At 40.0% G+C, this 17,961-nt stretch overlaps 1 protein-coding gene across 1 annotated transcript in view; it reads left to right on the plus strand.

Annotated features, from left to right (window-relative positions):
- The window catches only part of LOC309544226 (hippocampus abundant transcript-like protein 1), a 160,837-nt gene that overhangs the window by 77,154 nt on the left and 65,722 nt on the right, over positions 1–17,961 (plus strand). Inside the window, exon 3 of the mRNA XM_082243119.1 lies at positions 3,718–3,780. Within this exon, the coding sequence (XP_082099245.1) occupies positions 3,718–3,780 (63 nt within the window). The remainder of the gene's footprint in view (positions 1–3,717; positions 3,781–17,961) is intronic.

Consider the following 17,961-nt stretch of genomic DNA (forward strand, 5'->3'; position numbering starts at 1 on the left):
GAAAACATGGATAGCCTAGCTCACACTCCACTTATTGTCGGCATGTTTCGCAATTCAGCTTCGTCTGGAGCTCGGATTCCAAACTCTGTAAGGATGCTTTTAAAAAGGGTAGATCGAGGATGATCGGAGAAGCCGACAGTCAAGATATAATTATTAGGGTGCCTGCAAAAAACAACATACACCGGGTCCAACTGGAGCTACAACCAGATGGTATGGACATTAACCATACATGAGCTCTACAAGGCCGTTTAGTAATCATATGGTCTTTAGTCAGGTAAAGAAGAGTCGCATAAAGTAATTGGAGTCCCAAACACAAAGGCTCAATATTCTGATCATCCCCTAAGGATGGGGAGAGTGCTGTATTAAAATCAAAAGGTGCTTCAGCAAAGTGTTTAACCACTTCCGGACCGCTTGCCCACCGGCAGGTTTGCGTCGGCACTTTGACGTTAAATACCTGGGTTATACCCCCTCCCACTTCCCGGTTGTTTTCCCACTTAGTTTTCCCACTTATCAGTAACAGAGAAAACGATCCGATCTGGTCCTTTCCCCTTCTAGGGAGGAAGTCGAGTGAGTTCAAGCTGGCCCCCACCTGACTCTATAGCCTTGAGGAACAGCAGCGACGTGTAGATGTGAGATGTGAGGTCTTTTTGACCCCAGATCTCACATTAAAGAGGACCGGTCATGCTTATTTCTATTACAAGGGGTGTGATCACATTTTTTTTTTTTTTTTAAAGGGACAGCGTAAAAGTAAAAAAAGTAAAAAACAAAAGGTAAAATAAATAGGCGAAAAGAAAAAATTTAACGTGCCCAGTCGCTCCGAGCTCACGCGCAGAAGCGAATGCATATTCAAAGTTGCGCCCACATGTGTAAACAGTGTTTAAACCACACGTGAGGTATCCCCGTGATCGTTAGAGCGAGAGCAATAATTCTAGCCCTAGTTCCCCTCTGTAACTCTAAACTGGTAACCTGTAAAAATATTTGAATTGGCGTCTATGGAGATTTTAAAGTACCAATGTTTGTCGCTATTCCACGAGCGTACGCAATTTTGAAGCATGACATAGTCGGTATCTATTTACTCTACATAACATTATCTTTCACATTATAGAAAAAAATTGGGCTTACTTAACCAAAAATGCAGTGAAATGTTTTTCCCCCCAAAAAATTGCGTTTGGAAGACTGCTGCGCAAATACCGCGTGACAAAAAATATTGCAATGACCACAATTTTATTCTCCAGAGTCTTTGTTAAAAAATAATGTTTGGGGGTTCTAAGTAATTTTCTAGCAAAAAATACTGTTTTTAACTTGTAAACAACTTAAACAACTTTTACAAGATGTTTAAATATTACCAAGCAACCATTTTCACTATACAAGGACTTAGGCTGGCCACACTCATTTTTATCTGCTTGTATAATTTACCGAAATGATGTAGTATGAGGATCTACCTATAAAATCTATTCAGTATTTATCCAGTTATGTTTGGCCATGCACTACATAGTTATTGGTAATGCCAAAGGAGGTTGTACAATCCGATTTCTACTCGTATGGCCAGTATTTATGGTAACAGAAATTGATGTTCTGTTTTTTGAAGGTAAAATCTCATGTGGCTGTATTTTGAGCATGGTTTACCCAGGGAGTCAGGGGTGTTAAACAACAATATGCATCCAGTAAAGTCCTAAATGCCTGAGCTCCATCATACTGCTCAAAGTCCATAACTTTTTCACTAGTGAAAGTCGATAGCGTTTTTACTGTTGAAATGCAATTTCTGGCATCACTACTGAAAAAGTTATTTCTTTCAGCACAAACTAATGGTGGCTATACACTATTTGAAAAATCGGCAGACATTCGGTCATTTGGACTGTTTGTTTGTTTTTCTGGGCACAAATCGGTAATCGGTTGTAACATTTGTGAGCCAAAAAAAAACCCAGAAGTTTGGAAATTTTCTGCCGCGCAAACGATAAATTGAAAGGTTAATGTGTTTCTCTTCCAAACTGTTTGCACTAGGTATATGTGACAAAACAAACAAAAAACTGATTCATTTATGTCCATTTAACGAATTATCGGTCATTACCTGATGCAATGATCATCTGCTGTCACGGCCGAGTGTTCTTTTTTCGTAAATTAGTTTGAATGATTTTTCGTATAGTGTATTGCCAGCATTATTGTAACGTTCCAGGCTTCAGCAGCAGGCCTACAGTGTTGAGGGGTAGGCCATTCATTTAATCTACTATTTCTACTGCCTTCTAAATCAAGCTGAACCTAATGTCAATGCTTAAACATGCCTATTCTAGTGGAGAAGTTAAACTCATCCCCAGGTACCTGTGAAATGTGAATGTAAATTGGGATTCAGTTTGGGATGAGTATTAAGACGTTTATGGTGTTAGGGTCAATTCTGACCCAGTTATAATATAGGATTTTAGGACACAAATAAGTTCCAAAACTGAAATCATAAACACTCTCTCTGCTTAGTAACACTGACAGCCAATCACCTCTCAACCCTGTGAGCTGTAGTTAGGGAGGGGCCTATCTCTTTGCCTGCTTGTCTGCTTCTCTAAATAAAGTAAAGAAACATAGGACAAATTCATTTCAGAGTTGCTGACTTTATTTTACCATTTTTTAAATTTGAAAATGAGAGGTATGCTATCAAAAGAAAGGTCTAAGGGGTCACACGAAAAATATTAAAACCAATCTTTTCAAGGATAAAGAAGCCTAACAAGGTAACCAAGAGGTAAGAAACAAATTGGATGATAAATAATTGTTCAGAGGGTATTTTATGGCTGATTTAAGACACGGGTCAAAACCGACCCGTTAACATCATGGATAGTAACAGAAAGCGAACATAAGAGGAGGGTTAAACTGTAGAACAATTGCTTAAGTTGTTTAAACAAGATTTTTAAGTCCGATTTGTAAATGTGCATGGCAAGTTTATATTGGTGAAAATTCAAAAAATAAAGTATTAAACAAAAAAAAACAATGCGCTACCAGTGAAGTAAATGTAAGAGAAATAGAGGAAAGGAAAAAATCAGTATCTAAGTGTAATATGAAAAAGCAGCCAATCTCTGTAGTGTCACCACATACCAATAAATATAAAATATAATAAATATTGATTGGCGCTAATTCTAACAATTGATGTGAATTCATTATTAAGGTGAGCGGCCATTACACTCGATGGTTGCTATACTCTGTGTTGGAATTTCACATTGGTGACACCTTTCGAATAGACATTACTATTCAAGTTTTTATTGAATCATCCGTTATGGTTTTATTTTTTATCTTTTAATTCACTTTCACATGGACTTTTTTTTCTATATTAGTCGCCTATTTTTTAGTGATTATATTCACCCTTTCATTTATTGGAAATTGATCATTATTTTCAAGTGTATTATGCATTTTTTTATTGTTGGATAAATATGGATGTGTTATTTAACTGTATTCACACAAGTTGTTAGAATTAGCACCAATCTATATATTTATTATATTTTATATCCAAAAATGAAGTATGTTAATGCCACCATTACAAATTTGAAGGAATATTCACATATTTAGGAACTATATCATTTCAATTTTAACCTTCAGCACGTATTTATAACATATTTTTTTGTTCGCTAGTAAATTTTCAGTTCCTCATCTCAGGTAGGGTTGATGTTTACAATTTGTTTATCCAATTATATTTGCTTAAATGACGAGATTTCTAAATTTGTGTGGTCTGCATTTTCTTAGGTGCTGCATGAAACATTTCCCCAGCACACGTTTCTCATGAATGGTCTCATTCAAGGAGTAAAGGTAATAAATGTTCTGAATTTTGTACGTTTCAGAAATCTGTGTGTTTTGCTTGTCTATGCTCAATGGAGAAAAGTTTAGCAGAGTTGAGCTTTAGTTGTACATATGATTAAAGGAAACTAGGCATACATGCTAACCACTAAGCCTCTGTGCCACCCAGCAGTAAAGGCATACATGCTAACCACTAAGCCTCTGTGCTGCCTGGCAGCTGCCTTATTTTATACTGAAAAGTATCCTCCATGTAATGTTGTTGAGCTTAATTAATGCTGATGGCTTAGTTGAGAAATTTCTCAAATGTTTGACAGAAATGTGTGACTATAAATTTTATATTTAAAAGATGACTCATTCTGCCAAAAAGCAGTAATTATTCTTTTGATTTAATCCCATAAAATGAATTGCTGTAAGGTTTACAGACTAGCATACTACATTAAACATACTACAGTATAATACATTAAAATAGTAGTCATTTTTTTACACCTACTCCTTTTGTTTATGGCATAAAACAGTTTATATCACATGTTATATTTAGCTACTATCTATTTAATCATTATCTGGCTTTGATTTCAGTTTATACCTTGCTGTTTTTAATGGGTCTTAGTTGAGTGTCCTATATTTTCTAGACTTGAAATTTGGCATCATTTGGGGAAACCTACAACATGCTTTTACACAATTCCAGGTTAGAGCAACTATACTGTGTATCCCTTTTTTGCTAACCACTATCAAACTAGATCAACAGATGCTTCTACTGGCATCTTCTTTTTTAATTTTTTTTTTTGGTATGTGTCTAGTAGTTCCTTCACATAATCCCATTATGGGAGTGAGGTTTCAGTTGCATCCGAGGCATGAGTCTACTTTACAACTAGACAGTAATCCTACTGCATTTTGTTTTTTTTGTTTTCATATATTTTTAATTTTTAAACTTTTTTTTTTCTTTAGAACAAAAAAAAAATTAATGGGACAGTGTAAAAATAAAAGGCAAAATAAGGGAAAAAAAATTTAAGCTTTAAACTTTAAGTCCTACACGCATATGTAAATGGTAATCAGACCACATGTATCCCCGCGAGCGTTGGAGTGAGAGCAATAATTTGAGTGCTAGACCTCCTCTGTAACTCTAAACAGGTAACCTGTAAAAATTTTTAAAGTGTCACCTATGGAGATTTTTAAGTACCGTAGTTTGTCACCATTCCACAGGTGTGCGTGATTTTAAAGCACGACACGTTGGGTATCTATTAACATCATCTTTCATATTTTACAAAAAAATTGTTAATAAATATATATATATATATATATATATATATATATATATATATATATATATATTATTATTCATTAAAGTGTATTTCTTTCCTAAGAAATTGCATTTGCAAATAATGTCTGACAAACAATTGCAACGATCGCCGTTTTATTCCCTAGGGCCTATGCTACAAAATGTTTTTAAATGTCTGGGAGTTATAAGTAATTTTCTGCTGATTTAAAGTATATGGATTTAAAGCCTGGTCCTAAAGTGGTTAAAAATAAGCACATGCCAGGAATGTAATGGTCACATTTACATGCAATCTCAACCAAGCTGTCAAACCATCCAATGGCTGGTGTCAGAACTTATCACATGTGTAGCATCATGGCAGTTGGAGATCAAACCGAGGCTAAGATGGCATCTTCCTTGACTGAAATGAATAGTAGGGTTTAGCTCCACTTTAGGAAGAGTTTAACAGTAATGGAAACCATCTAAATCAGACCTACAATCAGTTGTAGTTGGTATGTGGATAGTAGCAAATGATGAGGGATAAGAGGAGAGAGGAAGGAGAAATAAGGGGTAAGGGGAAGAGATGCAGAGAGGACTGGTGTATATGGCTTCTCCACAGACCATGTTCTTAAGGAAGTGTCGGAAGGTTGAGAGTAACAGAGATTCAAAGAGAAAGTTCTCTTGGCATTCTAGAGCACAAGACTGTTAATATACCAGCTCTTTATAGCCTCATAAACCAAGCATAATTACCTGTAGGACTCCTTTGCCCTTTACTAAAATGGCATTGAACAGAGGCTTGGTCACTGGATGCCTCCTTTTAATTAATGACTTAGAACACTGGCATAGGTAGGTCCTAAAACATACAAGAATGCTAAATTAGTTGGATTTTTTCCATCTGTCTGTAGTCATTTAAATGTGCTTAAATCACATATAGAACAGATAAGGAAAATTGCATATACCACAGCAACTGCTAGGTTTAAGCCCAGTTTAATCTTTTGCTTTTTTTATTTGTTTTGCAGTCAGGCTACCGAACAAGTAAAGAAGGTGGCATGTTTTTGTTTCATTATACTGTTTTTGTATGTGCTTAAAGTGATATTAACCACTTCAGTACAGGGCACTTTTACCCCCTTCCTGTCCAGGCCAATTTTCAGCACTGTGTCATGCTTTAAATAACAATTGCGCGGTCATGCAACACCGTACCCAAATGAACATTTTTCCACACAAATAGAGCTTTCTTTTGGTGGTATATGCACTGTTGGTTGAACTAGATGGACTTATGTCTTTTTTTCTGACTAATTGGCGGCACTGATGGGTGGCACTGAAAGGCAGCCCAGATTGAAATCACTGATGGGCACTGTTTGGGCTGCACTGATCATCAGGGAACTGGTGATCAGTGCCTTGATTATCTGTACAGGTCTCCCCTGTGAGGAGATGCCACTGATCGGCTCTACTCTCACTCTTTTACCGTGAGACGAGGAGAGCCTATAAACGGCATTTCCGTGTTTACATGTGATCAGCTGCAATTGTCTGTCCCAGGGACACTGCGCGCTCTCGATTGCCGTGTGGTGCGCAAATGTGGTGAGAATGGGGTGACATCACAAGATGGCCTAGAATGGGAGAGGATCCCGCTCACCGTCATTTGTCTATACAGTGGGCGGCAGGTAGTTTGAAGGCGATCCTTCTTTTTTTTTTTTTAAATAACAAACATGTCATACTTGCCTGCTCTGTACAGCGGTTTTGCATGCAGCAGCCCCAATCCTCCTCTTGGTTCCCCCACCAGTGCTCCTGGCCCCTTGCTCCTGTTAATACCCCCAGAGCAAGCAGCTTGCAATGGGGGCACCCAAGCAGACGAGCTCCCGAGCCACTGCTCTTTGTATCCATTCACACAAAGAACCGCGGCTTAGCCTCACTCCCTCTCTCTCCTCATTGACTCATTGGCTGTCTCAGCCAATATGAGGGAGAGTCCACGGGAGCCAAGGCTTTAATGCACATCGCTGGATAGCGCTCAGGTAAGTATTGGGTGAGGGGGAGAGGCTGCTGCACAGAGAAGGTTTTTTTTACCTTCATGCATAGAATACTTGAAGGTAAAAAAAAAAACCTTGAGCCTTTGGAACCACTTGAACTGTACTGCACTGCGTTGCCCTGTTGCAGTACAGAGCGCAGTGCTCTGGGTCTCCAGTGGTCCTACACACCCCCTCCCTAGTACACCAATTAACAGTGCTTATGCTCACTGAGCTGTGTGCTAAAAGGTAGTCTGCCTGACAAAAAAAAAAAAAAAAAACCTCTGTTGATTCTGAATAAACAACATAACAAATTAGTGTTAAATGGCAACCTATTAAGTTGTACCTGAACAAGTCCCTGCAGACAGGTAGTCATGGCTATAACTATCGGCATCCAAGTTTCTAAATGTGTGATTTTCTTTCATTCGATGTACAATGTTTGTTTTTCCCATAAAATAAACTCAGATTTGTCTGCTTTTAAAATGCAATCTGATTTTACACAGCCTTTAAAAGGAACAGCTGTCAGTATAAATGGAGCCCATGGTCTCAGTGCTGTGTCACAGTGAACTTTTTCCAGTTATTATTTCACCAGTAGTTTCCATTCGGAGGCCTAAAGCTAGTAATTATTTTTTCTGTGTGCAGTGAATTTGTTCATACGAACCTATTAAATTCCTTTTCTTAGCACTGTCTATCTGGGGAAAATAACATGAGATTAAGGGTGTGCAGAACATCTGTTTAATTTTTGGCACACACAATTTCTAAATCTCTGAATTATTTTAACAATGTGCTAAGAGTTCATTACTGGGGAATTTTTGTTCTGTTAACCCCTTAACATGGAAGTAAAGGCTAACTATATATATATATATATATATATATATATATATACACACACACACACACACACACACGCCAAAAGTTTGGATACACCTTCTTCTCATTCAAAGAGTTTTCTTTATTTTCATGACTATGAAAATTGTAGAGTCACACTTCAAGAGGTAGTCACCTGAAATGGTTTTCACTTCACAGTCACAGGTGTGCCCTGTCAGGTTTAATAAGTGTGATTTCTTGCCTTATAAATGGGGTTGGGACCATCAGTTGTGTTGTGAAGAAGTCAGGTGAATACACAGCTGATAGTCCTACTAAATAGACTGTTTGAATTTGTATTATGGCAAGAAAAAAGCAGCTAAGTACAGGAAAACGAGTGGCCATTATTACTTTAAGAAATGAAGGTCAGTCAGTCTGAAAAATTGGGAAAACATTGAAAGTGTCCCCAAGTGCAGTCACAAAAACCATCAAGCGCTACAAAGAAACTGGCTCACATGCGGACTGCCTCAGGAAAGGAAGACCAAGAGTCACCTCTGCTGCAGAGGATAAGTTCATCCGAGTCACCAGCCTCAGAAATCGCAGGTTAACAGCAGCTCAGATTAGAGACCGGGTCATTGGCACACGGAGTTCTAGCAGCAGACATCTCTAGAACAACTGTTAAGAGGAGACTGCGAATCAGGCCTTCATGGTAGAATATCTGCTAGGAAACCACTGCTAAATAAAGGCAACAAGCAGAAGAGACTTGTTTGGGCTAAAGAACACAAGGAATGGACATTAGACCAGTGGAAATCTGTGCTTTGGTTGATGAGTCCAAATTTGAGATCTTTGGTTCCAACCACCGTGTCTTTGTGCGATGCAGAAAAGGTGAACGGATGGACTCTACATGCCTGGTTCCCACCGTGAAGCATGGAGGAGGAGGTGTGATAGTGTGGGGGTGCTTTGCTGGTGACACTCTTGGGGATTTATTCAAAATTGAAGGTATACTGAACCAGCATGGCTACCACAGCATCTTGCAGCGGCATGCTATTCCATCCGGTTTGCGTTTAGTTGGACAATCATTTATTTTTCAACAGGACAATGACCCCAAACACACCTCCAGGCTGTGTAAGGGCTATTTGACCAAGAAGGAGAGTGATGGGGTGCTGCGCCAGATGACCTGGCCTCCACAGTCACTGGACCTGAACCCAATGGAGATGGTTTGGGGTGAGCTGGACCGCAGAGTGAAGGCAAAAGGGCCAACAAGTGCTAAGCATCTCTGGGAACTCCTTCAAGACTGTTGGAAGACCATTTCAGGTGACTACTACTTGAAGTGTGACTCTACAATTTTCATAGTCATGAAAATAAAGAAAACTCTTTGAATGAGAAGGTGTGTCCAAAACTTTTGGTCTGTACTGTGTGTGTGTGTGTGTGTGTGTGTGTGTGTGTGTGTGTGTGTATATATATATATATATATAATATGTGTGTGTGTAAGTAAAACATATTGCAATTATTAGGTCTCTTGCACACACTGTAGCTTAAAAATCTCAGAACGTTTTTTTTGTTTTTTTACTGATCTAAAATGCAGCCTATTGTGTACAATGTGCCTCTACACACAGGCGTGTAAACAAGTGCTGCGTATTCTTGAGTAAAAAAAATAGAAAAACTCTGCGTTCCCGGTCAGTATTTTGCGCCGGTATGCGCAAATGCACGTGTATGAGCATAAATAATGAATTTTCCCTAGGAATGTATCGTGCGCGTAAGAAATGCCTGAAATTGCGTCCAAAAAAAGCATATGCTCAAACATCGGTACCGTGTACAAGAGGCCTTAAAAGAGTAGGCATTTGGGGGTGACTCAGCAGCCATTGAAACATCTTGGGTGAATTTATGTATGCCCTTTATTCTCTCCATCTTTTGTCAGGTGAGTGGAGGGGTCAAGAAGTTGAGTTCTTAGCTGAGTAGCTTTGACATTGTATGATGCAGTGACTTTTTGTGAAAATATTTAGAGAGGTGGTATGCCAAAGATTGCTTTGGCTGTGACGGAACGATAGGGGGAAATTTTATGAAGAAAAAGGGCTTTAAAGTGGCTGTATTTAGATGACTTCTACAGTTCCTAGATGCTGGTACCTTATTTAGGTGTGACTGACCGTGATCCGATTGGTTGTGAAACATGTGCTAAAAGGAAAACTGGCAGATCGGTGGGCTGCCAGTTAGCCAGAGGCAAGCAAAGCCTTTGGTGAGAGAGTATAATGCAAATTCTCATCATAACATTTTATGAGACAGTTGAGGTGGGGGCTGTGTGTGTGTTTGTGAGCAGTGCTCCTCAGGTCACAAAATGGGTATGGTCTGTATTCTACAACTTTATATTTCAATGCCTTTGTGAGTGTGAGTAACTTTAGACCTTCACATGTATAACCAACACTAAATCCAAGCTTAAAGTGGAAGTAAACCCATTGATTTAAAGCGGAGTTCCAGCCTTTTCACTCACCTGTCCAGCGATGCGGCCGCCTGAAGCCTCGATCCTCTCCCTCTGGTCTCGGCGGCGCCGGCATCACTGCTGTGGGCACCCGGCTGTGACAGTTTGCGGCTTCACAGCCGGGTACCCACTGCGCATGCGCTAGTCGCGCTGCGCGTCTTTATTGGCCGGCAATCTTCTGGGACCTCTGACATGTCCCAGAAGATTGCAAGGAGGGAGGGGGAGAGGAGAACTTCCGTTCAGGGCGCCGCGGCGCTCCGAGCGGAAGTGGGAGCGGGTACCTGTCAAAACTAGGTACCCGCTCCCCCCCAAAAAAAATGATATGCCAAATGTGGCATGTCAGGGGGTTAGAATACCTAAAGTGGAAGTTCCACTTTTGGGTGGAACTCCGCTTTAAGATAGTTGAAATTCCTGGCATGCTGGAAATGCTAGCTGTCAAATGTAGCTAACTGTCAAAGTTCAAACCATCTAATGGCCGGTGTCATAAAGGATTATATATACAACATCATGGCAGTTGCAGATTCAACAAAACAAAAAAACAAAATTTCTTGGCTGAAAATGATTCCACTTTAAGTAGTCTGGTCTTTGGATGGAAAATGAAGCAGAAATGAAGCAGAAGTTGTCCTTAAATGTTACCTGCTTTTCTGCTGCAGTTGCCGTAGTGACCAGATGGACTAGATTTGTCTGCTGCACCCTTTTATCAGCTAGAGATATTTAATACTTATAGCAATAATGTATAGGTGGTATTTGTTGTAATAAGTGGTTGTCAAGTGATTACTTTTCTCATTCTTAACTTTCCTACAATTCAGCAATCAGGTTTTGATAGTTTGTGCTCTTTTCTTCTGAAGCATAATAAATTGTAACACTGTGCACCTTCAGAGCTGCTTTATTATCTTGCTATCTAATCTGCATTCTTAAAGGATAAGTTTGCTTTTACCTGCTCTTTGCAGGTAAAAAAAAATGTGCAATTATTTTTTTTTTTTTTTTGGTAGGAGCCTGGAAAGCATTTCCATGCAGGACTCTTAGACTGTCAGTGTAAGCTGTCCGCCCATACATCGTACGGGCAGACTGTGTCACAAAGACAGGAAGAATCAGTTAACCAATAGAGCGCTCAACAGTGCCCTTGTAGTTCATTGAAAACTACAAATGCCGCGCTCTGTTCAGATAGTGACAGCAGGTATAGTGAGTGCAGGGATCAAGGAATGGAGACGTGTTACATGTTCCACCCTAGATGTTTCCGAATTTATCCTTTAAAGCAGAACTTAACTGTGTTTGAGCACCACAAACTGAAAAACACTATTTAATTCTTTTTTAATATTCAAAGCAAACTCACCCATACATTTCATGTCCCCATGCTTTATTTTGTTGAGAAATAACTTTGAAAAGCTCCTCCCTAGCATTTCTAGTTGCGGTCATCTTGAGTAAGGGCAGATGATTCCTGTAGCTTGTATTGCCTGGGACCCACCTGCCCTTAGCTCAGACACGCAATCAGGAGGGTGTGCTTAGCTGAGAGAGTCTCTGTTCCCTTTCCTAAAAAGCAAGAAAAAAAATCTGCCCATGAAGCCTCCGGGGGAGTATGACATTATTTTGGCCTAGGCCAGGAATCAGGAAGCAACTGAAGATGTAATTAAAAAATAAAAGTTTTAAACAAGTAAATATAATATTCCTACTAATCTTTTAAGGCTATATCTTATAAGGCTAGAAACCTAAGGATGTAAAATAATGCTAATTAAGAGAGTTCAGTTCTACTTGAACCACTTGCCGACCAGCTGCCGTAGTTTTACGGCGGCAGGTTGACTCTGTCCCACGAAACGACGTATCGTGTACCTACACGGCACACCGCTGCTCTGTCGGTTATGAACACAGGGATCCTGTGTTCCTCTTATTTAGGAACACAGGTCTCTGTGTTCATGCAGCAAGCCCATCCCCCACACAGAAAGCACTCCCTAGGGACACATTTAACCCTTTGATTGCCCCTGGTGTTAACCCCTTTTCTGTTCGTGTCATTAGTACAGTAACTGCATATTTTTAGCACTGATTACTGTAGTAATGTCACTGGTCCCACCAAAAGTGTCAAATGTCAGTTAGGGGTCCGATCTGTCCACCGCGAAGTCGCAGTCCCGCTAAAAATCACTGATCGCCAACATTACTAGTAAAATAAAATAAAAAAATAAAAGTGACATCAATTTTTCCCCTAGTTTGTAGGCGCGATAACTTTTACGCAAACCAATCAATATAAACTTATTGTGATTTTTTTTTTTTTTTTTTTTTAACAAAAATATGTAGCAGAATACAAATTGGCCTAAAATGATGTAAAATATTTTAATTATTTTTTTATTGGTAATGTTATACAGCAGAAAGTAAAAAATATTATTTTTTTCAGAATTGTTGCTTTTTTTTTGTTTATAGCGCAAAAAATAGAAATCGCAGAGGTGGTCAAATAACACCAAAAGAATGCTCCTATTTGTGTGAAAAAAAGGACACTAATGTTATTTGGTTACAGCGTCGCACGACTGCGCAATTGTCAGTTAAAATAACGCAGTGCCATATCGCAAAAAATGGCCTGGTCATTAAGGGGGCAAATCCTTCCGGTCCGGAAGTGGTTAAAGAAGGTCTATCATTATAATACAGTTCTGTCCCCCATGGGACAAAGTACTACATTTCTAAGTGCTATCTAACCCTAGTTATAAGTACCAACTTGCCCTTCTTGCCACATCCGATCTGAGAACCGCTGTGAAGGAGACGGCTTAGGTGTCAACGCTTTCCCAGGACAAGCAATAGCCAGAGGAATGCCAAGTGAGGGTAAATGTATCAGCCTCTGCATTCCTTTTACCATTGCTTGTCTTGGGAACATGTTTACATCTGTGACAAGCTGCAGCTATGAATCAGCCATCTATTTCATAGTGTATGGAGGCGACATGTACAGTGACCAAGTCCTCTCTCATAGGCTCCTGAGGCAGGGAACTCATGGGGGCAGTGAGGGGACTAGTGCCCAAGAAGACAATAACCTAGGAAAAATGCAGAGTCACTAAAGCAGGAAAATAACTTGGCTTATTGAGGAATTTTGACTTTGATCCATCCTATTGTCAATTAAATCTTGTGAGCTGAGAATTGGGGGGCAGGGCTAAGCAGTACTGACTGTCTATAGACACACAAAGCCCAACTCGGGAGCGAGCCCGCATGTCTGCCCCCATAGTAGGCCTCTTGCTATGAAGCGGAGCCAAGATTGCCTGTAGGGGATCCTAGAAGAGGCAGTTCAAGGTCACTCTGTGTAATACCATTGCACAGAGCAGGTAAGGTTAATATTTGCCTTTAGTAATACTTTAACATTATAGAGGCATTTATCCTAAACCATACATACCACACTTTCAGGCTTCTTGGCCATCATCCGTGCAGTGTATTGAAACTATGGTGTCTATGGAATAAGGCTTTGGGACCCAACCAGACAGGATAACTATACAAATCATGTAATAGAATGAGACATGTAAATACCTTCTGTTTTAAGCTGGTTTACTGTGACAGTGAAGGTGCCCAGATATAGTGACTAATCATATTAGATATTTAGTAGCTGAAACATTTCTAGATCTGGCAGAGTAATTAAAAGAGAAGCCCTTTACAGTGTTTCTAGCAAAGAATACACTATATACAGGTGTATTAGGGCAAGGGATATCAGTTTATCTGTCAGTGCAGTGTGTGACACATACACTAACTGGCCACTTTATTAGGTACACCTGTTCAATTGCTTGGTCACACAAATTGCTAATTAGCCAATCAAATGTCAGCAACTCAATGGCATCTAGATGTGGTGAAGATGACTTGCTGAAGTTAAAACCGAGCATCAGAATGGGGAAGAAAAGTTATTTAAGTAACTTTGAATGTTGCTTGGTTGTTGGTATCAGATGGGCTGGTCTGAGTATTTCAAAAACTGCTGATCTACTGGGATTTTCACACAACCATCTCTAGGGTTTACAGAGTATGGTCTGAAAAAGAGAAAATATCCAATGAGCGGCAGTTGTGTGGCCAAAAATGCCTTGTTGATGTCAGAGATCAGAGGAGAATGTGCAGACTGGTTCAAGACAATAGAAAGGCAACAGTAACTCAAATAACCACTTATTACAACCAAGGTATGCAGAATACCATCTCTGGATACACAACACATCGAACCTTGAAGCAGATGGGCCACAGCAGCAGAAGACCACACCAGGTGCCACTCCTGTCAGCTAAGAACAGGAAACTGAGACTACAATTTGCACAGACTCACCAAAATTGGACAATAGAAGACTGAAAAAACGTTGTCTGGTCTAATGAGTCTCGATTTCAGACCTTCAGATGGTAGGGTCAGAATTTGGCGTAAACAACCTGAAAGCATGATCCTGCCTTGTATCAACAGTTCAGGCTGGTGGTGTTATGGTGTGGGGGATATTTTCTTGGCACACGTTGGGCTACTTAATACCAAATAAGCATTGTTTAAATGCCACGGCCTACCTGAGTATTGTTGCTGACCATGTCCATCCCTTTAGGACTACAGTGTACCCATCTTCTGATGGCTCCTTCCAGCAGGATAATGCACCATGTCACAAAGCTCAAATCATCTCACCACTGGTTTCTTGAACATGACAATGAGGTCACTGTACTCCAATGGCCTCCACAGTCACCAGATACCAATCCAGCCTTTGGTATGTGGTGGAACGGGAGATTCGCATCATGGATGTACAACCAACAAATCTGCTGCATGATGCTATCATGTCAATATGAACTAAAATGCCACGAAGAATTAAGGCAGTTCTGAAGACAAAAGGTAGCCTTTTGTTCCTAATAAGTAGCCGGTGAGTGTATGTTCTGCAGACAATGCAGATAACCCCCTTCATGAAAACAACTAGGCCACAGATTTATGGCTGAATCATTGTGGAGATCATTGGCAGTATTGTGAGTTAGGGGGCCTGTGAGGCTGAGACTTACAATGCCTACAGTTTCCTGTATGTATAGTACAGACGCCTTCCAGTCACTCTTAAGAGACTCTAGCTTGGCTTTCCTCCCCCTGTGTGAGGCTGGTACTATCTCTCTGCCAGGCAAGGCGCATAGCTAATGTGCTCCTGGAAGAACACTGCATGGCATGCAGACTTGCCATGTTGATCATCAGCCATTTGCTTCCAGACACAGCCTAGTGGTTATCAGAGAAAACGACAGACAAGAAGACTGACCATTACTAGGGATGCACCGAATATTCGGCGGCCGAACATTATTCGGCCGAAAATAGAAAAAATAGCACTTTCGGTATTCGGCCGAATAAGTCAAAAGGCCGAATAATTTTGTGCCGAACAATAGGGCTGAACGATAGTCGATATGATATCGACTATCGTTCTGTGGCCGTAGGCGATATTCATATCGCCGAGGTCACGATATTTACAGGGGGAAGGGACTCGGAGGAGGGCAGGAGCACTCACAGACTTCCGTGAAGCCGGGACACTTGATTGCACACCTGATTGGTTCCGCTGTGCCGTTACTCACGGCGTGATTGGCTTCCTGAATGTGCCATTGAAAAAACTAGGGAGGAGAGTAAGACTCACTGAATGTGTGGGGCGGGCTGCAGTGCACGAGTGAGTAATGTATGTATGCGGCTGTGCTCCTTTCCAGGCTCCTACTAGTCAACCTCCAGCCTCCTACTACCACCACTATGAGAGACTGTCTGTCACTGTATAATCTGATCGAGTCCACACTGACTGACTGTCACTGAGTAATTGATGTTACCACATTAACCCTGACCTGCCCAGTGCCCTGTATCTGCAATTAAAATTTACAAGGCTGCCTGCATGCTTCCTGATTTCCATTCCCAGCATCCTTCCCAATCCCTACAGTGTCACTAACATTAACCCTATGGTACAAGGCTGCAGTGTGCACTGAATCCCATTCCCTACAGTAACATTTAGGGAGAGAGAGAGACATGAGAGGACAAGAGAGAGAGAGAGAGACATGAGAGGACAAGAGAGAGAGACACACGAGAGGACAAGAGAGAGGACAAAAAATTGGCAAAATAAATGGAAAAAATGCGAAACACCGCGTTCGGTATTCGGCCTTCGGCCAAACATTTCATTATTATTCGGCTTCGGCCAAGAATTTCATTTCGGTGCATCCCTAACCATTACCGTTACCATGTCACCAGACAGTGCTTCATAGTTGCCCTGGCCACTGGGATTTGCCCAACCCTGTGTTACTGTATGAAATGTTAACTTTGCTCTATATTGTGACTTGGCCTGACAGTTTTAGAAGCCATGTAAGCTGATGGTTACAAAAAGCAGGAAAGTGCCTGTAGTTGTCTTTAGCTAAATTGGTTTCAAGCTGCCTTTTCCAATGCAGGTTACAAAATGAATTCTCTAACACTCTCTATGTGCACTAGAATGGTTTTTGTCTATCAGTATTTCTACTTTACTGTTTTTTGTAAGCAGCACTACTTTTATTGCTGCTTTTACTGCACATGTTTGCTTCTATTTTCATCAGCCTTAGACATTAGCTGTGCCATTCATTTACATTTGTAGAATGTGAGGGAGAGACTAAGCACTGATAATGACTGTCTGCTTTGAGTATTCTGTTCTAACATGCAATTTATCCTTAAGACAGACATCTGGTCTAGTGCAGTTGGCCGTTTTCCAGTCAAGTATCTCTTGTGAGAACTGAAACCAATCAGTCTGTACTGTGTGCAGCTAGAGAATCTGAAACGGTTTTCAGCATGAGATCTTTAAACCCTATCTTCATTTCCTTCCCTTTACTGTGGCTGGATTATTTTCCTGTGTAACACTACTGATGTATATGTGCTTGTGGATGCAGAACTGTAACCAAGAATGCAAACCATTTCTACCATTTACCATTTTAAAAACTATTTCAAACTTCAATAATTCCTTTTGGACTAGAATATGTATCTCTCTGCAAAGGTCCTCCCTGGGTTCCTCCTTATACCTCCAGCTATCCCTGCAAGAAAACAAAGATGTCAGTAGAGCTGGACCTCTTAATTCATTAACCACCCTCTTTCTGTTTTATAGGGAAATATTTGAAGATAACGTAAAGAGAGATTTCAGGCAGTTATACTTGCTTATTTTCAAACACATGTAGTAATTTACAAATATACAACTGGTAAAGAGTGTGCTTTTATATTTACCTTTAAAGTGGAGTTCCACTTTAGGGCCCCATTCACAGCTCAGCGATTTATAGCTTTAAGCTTGAAGCTCCAAAATGCTTGAGGAGAAAAGAATCAATTCTCTATGGAGATGGTTCACATCTCAACTACAAGTCACCTGAAGCCAAATATCTGTAGTTTATATAGAAAATTCTGTACTTTTTATTGTAGCTCGAATCGGGCAGATTGGTGCGTTTGTGCTATGTTTTCTGTTCCATGGAAATGCATTATATGAACGTTTTAGTTTGTTTTGTCAAGTGTTTTGACCGTTTGCTAAAATGCAATAATTTAATGAAAATAATGAATACATACATACATAATAAAATAGATAAAAACCCTAAACCCAACACTTAAACATATTAACCCCTAATCCTAATATTAAAACCTAACAAAATAAAAAGTAAATAATAAACTAACCGTTAACCGCTTACAAAACAAAAGTAATAAAAATAAACCATAAATAAAGGCGGATGAAAAAGCTGAAAAACAGCAACAA

Source organism: Pelophylax lessonae (genome assembly GCF_965119305.1).
Source record: "Pelophylax lessonae genome assembly, chromosome: 1".
NCBI classification, from domain to species: domain Eukaryota; kingdom Metazoa; phylum Chordata; class Amphibia; order Anura; family Ranidae; genus Pelophylax; species Pelophylax lessonae.